The 5,454-nt window shown below is 34.5% G+C and overlaps 1 protein-coding gene across 1 annotated transcript in view; it reads left to right on the top strand.

The window, feature by feature from the left end:
* The window catches only part of LOC106867508 (eIF-2-alpha kinase GCN2), a 177,582-nt gene that overhangs the window by 154,687 nt on the left and 17,441 nt on the right, over positions 1-5,454 (top strand). Inside the window, exons 13-15 of the mRNA XM_014912393.2 lie at positions 868-985; positions 2,809-2,913; positions 3,934-3,983. Of these exons, the coding sequence (XP_014767879.1) occupies positions 868-985; positions 2,809-2,913; positions 3,934-3,983 (273 nt within the window). The remainder of the gene's footprint in view (positions 1-867; positions 986-2,808; positions 2,914-3,933; positions 3,984-5,454) is intronic.

Below are 5,454 nucleotides of genomic sequence, written 5' to 3' on the forward strand. Positions count from 1 at the left end.
TATATATATATATATATATATATATATATGTATGTATATGTATAATGTATATATGTTCACAAGGTGCATAAACTAATAATATTTGTCCAAGGTGCTGCTATATGGAGCTGAACTCGAGAGTAATGAAGCTAGTATGCTCTTCTAGATGTATAATATAAGTGTACATGTATGACAGAGTGTTAGTGCATTGAGAGAAGTTAGGTATAAGAACAATTAGATGCAGTGTGTATGAGAGTGAACTCTGTTAGTTTGGTCATGTGATGCAGATGGATGCTGACACATCCAAAAAGAAGTGCCATTTACTCAAAGTGGGTGGAACTTGTGGAAGAGGAGATCCAAGAAGACATGGGACAAAGTCCTGAAGGGTGACCTCAGAACACTGGACCTTTTGGACAAGATGACAAAGTTAAAGATATTTCTCCAAAGTGCTCCAAAATGGTTCTGAACTTGAAACAATTTGGTTGTAATGCAAGTGTCTTAATCTTGTGGTCATGCTTCTAAATGGATTTTAAGCAGCTCTTTGACAGATTCTTTCAATGTATATCCTATTAATTAATGACATAAATAGTTCTAATGGATAGTCAGCTAGGAAATCTTGAACATAATATCAAAGAGAATTTTTAAGACCATTTTTCTATTTTGTGATGTGCTCGAATATATTATAAAATAATTAGCATTGTTTTTTTATAATTCAAATGTTTTTCATGGTTAAATTGTAGAATCCTGCTGCAATTATGTGATGGAACAACTCAGATAACCATTTGTCCATCTGTATTTCATATTTGACATTAAGTGCTTCTCTAGATGTTTGTATGGTTTTTATTTCTTTTATTATTTCACCCATTTTTAAAAAAAATTTTCTTACAGTGATGGATGTTCAGAAAACCCTGAGAATGATCCTACAGGGAAAAGCAATGACTTTCATTTCAAATTTGTTCATATCAACCACAAGAAAGTACATGGGAACAGTAAAATTGAAACTGCAGTAAGTAATTTTTTTTGGAATATCTGTTGTGTGGGAGTGGTTTGTGATTGAAGTTTATAACAAGAACATTTAAAAAAAAATAACATATTGTATTTACATTACAGTTGTATGTACAGCCATATTGTATTAACTAGTTCATCAGTCAATAATTTACATTATTTATCTTGTTAAGACAATTGTTGCTGATTCTGTAGTTGTTTCCTTTTTGCTGTCAGTATTTATATTTTGCTGTTGTAATGTCTTTCATTTCTTGTTCCATTTAAACCTTTTGTACCATATTTCTGTCAGAACACAGAATTTTGTAAATAATGAGTAATTCAGTAAAATAACTTTGTCATTCTGCATTATGAAGCTGGTGTTTGGAATATAAATCAGCATGAAATTTTGATGGAAATAATTTAGATCACTTCAAAACATAAAGTTGGTGTTATAGAACCTGAGACAGTTTCAGGGTGGTTGGCATCAAGGTTGGCAAAAGGGTTAATGGGACTTGTGAATTAGTTGGAAACATGATATATATATACATATATAAGTGACAGAGGCAGTATTAATACCGAGAGGTAATATTAATCCCCAATTGAATGTGAATGTTCTTTTAGAACAAACTATACTGTGGTAGATACCATGAGAGAAACTCTCATGTTGGCTATGCTAGCATGAAAGCATGAAACTTTCACTACCACCACTACCACCATCAGAAAAACAACAACGATAGCAACAACTTAATTAGAACAATGCAAAAAAATAATTTGTATATATATTGTATTTATCACTTACATTATATATATATCCATGTTATGTATACCAATGGGCATATACACACATATATATATATATATATATATATATGCATGTGTTTATATATATTTTTTATACCAAAAATTAGGCAAAAGAATATAGTATTTGTTAACAAACTTAGCAAAATACTCACAATTGAGTTTTTGTATATATATATATATATATATATATATATATATATCGACTTTAAAGAGAGCTCAAAACTGATCCATTGAAAATACTTTATTATAATAATAATAATAATGAAAGTGACCTATGAACATTTTGATGCAATATCCAGAACGATTCATGCATATTATAAAATATTATAAAATATGGGATACCACATCTCATCGGGGCCTTATTATTATTGTTATTATTATTATTAGTAATATGCAGACAATAAAAATAGAAAACATTCAAAACCAATTTTCATAGTTGACCCATGAAAATATGCAAAACAGGATGAAAAGGTATGAGATGATATACAACCGTTCATCCTAAAGGTGTTGAGATCAAGCAAAATACATACATACATACACACACACACACGCACACACACACACACACACACTCACGCACACACACATGCTTGTCTTTCTGTCATTAGTTTTATTTCAAGTATAAGTATAAAAACTGCATCCATCTGCCAAGCCATGGCAGAGTAAGCTCAACAAACCAGTATGATCTCAGGCTCAAATTCATGACCTTCACATCAGATCGTGGTTGATGGAGAGAACATGCTGAGACCCTTGTCCTGCAGTGGACTGAACACAGGCAATCCAGTCGAACACAGACACACATGCACATGCATGCGATTAGACACAACAAACTTATAGAATAATCACAAGGCTTAAAAATGAGTAAAAAAATTATTGGAGTTGATTCATTTGACTGAAATCCTTCAAGGTGATGCCACAACATGTCTACAGTCCATTGCCTGAAGCAAGTAAAAGAATAATGATAAGAATAACTAAAAAGAAAATGTGATAATTGAGCCATTTATAATGTACATCTACCAAAAGATATGAAAATTTAAATTTTAGATTTGTTCAAAACTTGAAGGAAGTTTGAAATGGGCTCCTTTGAATGGTTCTACAATACAAGTGATTGCTGCTGATCTTTCTAAAGAAGTACTTGATGAAATTGTTGTAAGTTGATGTATTTTATTTCAAAGAAACTCTTTTTAACACTGTTGTCATTGTTTAGTCCCTAGAGCTGTCATAGTTGACCAAATCTATGATTTAACTCCTTTAGCAATTAAATGGGCCACGTAAAAACATCCAGTCCACACGATAAAGTGGTTGGCACTTGGAAAGGCATCCAGCTGTAAAAATCATGCCAAAACACTAACCTTGCCTATGCTAGTGTCACATAAAATGCAGAGTGGTTGGTGTTAGGAAGGGCATCCCGCTATAAAAACCCTGCCAAAACAGACACAGCAGCCTAGGGTAGTTTTCTACCTGACCAGCTCCTGTCAACCGTACTACCTATGCATGCATGGAAGACAGATATTAAATGATGATGATAATGATGATGATATACAGCCAAAATATTTTGCTTGTTTTATGTTCAAATTGGCCAGATCCAGCTTCTCACATCTTCTCTACAATGTTGTAAAAATAAACAATCACATCATTGAGATCTCAAAGCTATGAGATAATGCTTGATCAATTCAAAGCAATATGAATAAATAAGCATTACAGTTGACAGAGGAACCTGAATGCTGAAGGGTTAAACCCGCCATGTCCAACCCAAATATTCTGCCCGTTTTATGTTCAAACTGACCACATCTGGCCTCTTAGATTTACCCTAAAAAAGAAACAATCATATCATTGAAAATCTTAGAGCTATGAGATAATGCTTGATCAATTCAAAGCGATGTGAATAAATAAGCATTACATTTAACAGAGTAATCTGAATACTAAAGGGTTAAAGATGTCGAATGTTGCAAACATCCTATTCTTTTTTATAACAGAAACTACATTGTTTAATATATCCTACTTTATTTAAGATATTAAGGTTGGATTCAAGGGAGATTTGACTGCTATTTCCAGAAAGTCACGTGACCACATAGAAGCTTCTGCTTTATTAAACATTAACACTGATATTTTCTTTGTGCTGTTTTAAAATTCTTTCTTATTTCTCCTTTTGCTGGTTTCTTTTCATAGTTTACAAACAACCTGTCTTGTGATAGAAAAAACTCTTCAGTCAAAAACTGGTAAGTATTTTAATTGAACTCTTTTATTTTCCTACTTTTTTTTCTGTATCGGTTTTTTAAATGGGAGAGCAGTCCTAAAAGATTACAGTGTTGCATGTCCCTGCATGGCCACAGCCATGAGCTGAAACTATTAAAAGAATAAAGTTTAATCCTCTTTCTGTTATTTGGTAAGAAATTTGCTAAGCTTAAGCCTAGTTGCTATCTCTAATTTTAGAGAATGTATTTAGCTTTTCTACATGAATATATTGCAAATCCAGATCTATTCAGTTTAATATAGTATCAGAAAAGAAATATAAAAACTGGAAGAAACATTGAATATTTTTCGGTCTTTGTTATCACCACAGTCCAACCCATGCCAGCATGGAGAACAGACATTAAATAATAATGATGATGATGATGATTGTCATCGTTGTTGTCGTCATCATCATCATCATCGTTGTTGTTGTTCAATGTTTACTTTCCATGCTAGCATAGGTGGGATGGTTTCACAAGAGCCAGCCAGGCAGAAGCTTGCACCAGACTTCTGTGACTGTTTTGGCAGGATTTTTACAGCTGGATGCCCTTCCTAAAACCAACCACTCAGCAGAGTGGACTTAGTGCTTTTTACCCAGCTAAGTAAAATCCATGTCCATGTTTCTTCTCCTGCCAATGCACACCCCTGCTGTTTCTCTCTTCCCTCTCCCCTGTGTTCTCCCTCATGTACCTACCTGCACATATGTCCCCTTGAATTCCTTCTCCACAATATATCTACCTAGTACCCCCTCTCTCTATCAGTGCACACTCATTACATTTCCTCCTACCACTAGACTCCCCCTCTCCTTTCAGTATTTTGCGAACTCACCCACCCACTCACCTTCTACAGTCCTCAGCCTACTTTGCTATATACATTTACCCTCTAACATGAGTGTACAGGCCCCCTTCTCTCTCCCCATCATATCTTCCCCGCCACTTCTCTCTCTAAGGTAGCCATGTTTTTCTTCTAATTCAAGATACTTTCTCTCTCCCTCAATACTACTTCCCATTCAGTTGAAAGGTCTTGTCCTGCAAGTTACTTGGTGACCTCACTGCTGCTGGTGACACATAAAAAGCACCCAGTGCACTCTGTAAAGTAGCTGGTGTTAGGAAGGGCATCCAACAATAGAAACCATGCCAAAACAGACAATAGAAGTTGGTGCAGTCTTCGGCATTGCTAGTTGCTATCAAGCTACCTCAGCCACACCAGCAGGAAAACAGACATTAAATGATGATGTCAGCAATGGTGATAATGCATTAATTATATTAGCAACAACTTACCTATTTAATATAACTCTTTTACTTGTTTCAGTCATTTTGACTGTGGCCATGCTGGAGTACCGCCTTTAGTCGAGCAGATCAACCTCAGGACTTATTCTTTGTAAGCCTAGTATCAAGCGATGTTGGGGGGACAAACACAGACATACAAACACACACACATACATACTTATACATATAT

Source organism: Octopus bimaculoides, chromosome 16, assembly GCF_001194135.2.
Source record: "Octopus bimaculoides isolate UCB-OBI-ISO-001 chromosome 16, ASM119413v2, whole genome shotgun sequence".
Taxonomy (NCBI): Eukaryota; Metazoa; Mollusca; class Cephalopoda; order Octopoda; family Octopodidae; genus Octopus; species Octopus bimaculoides.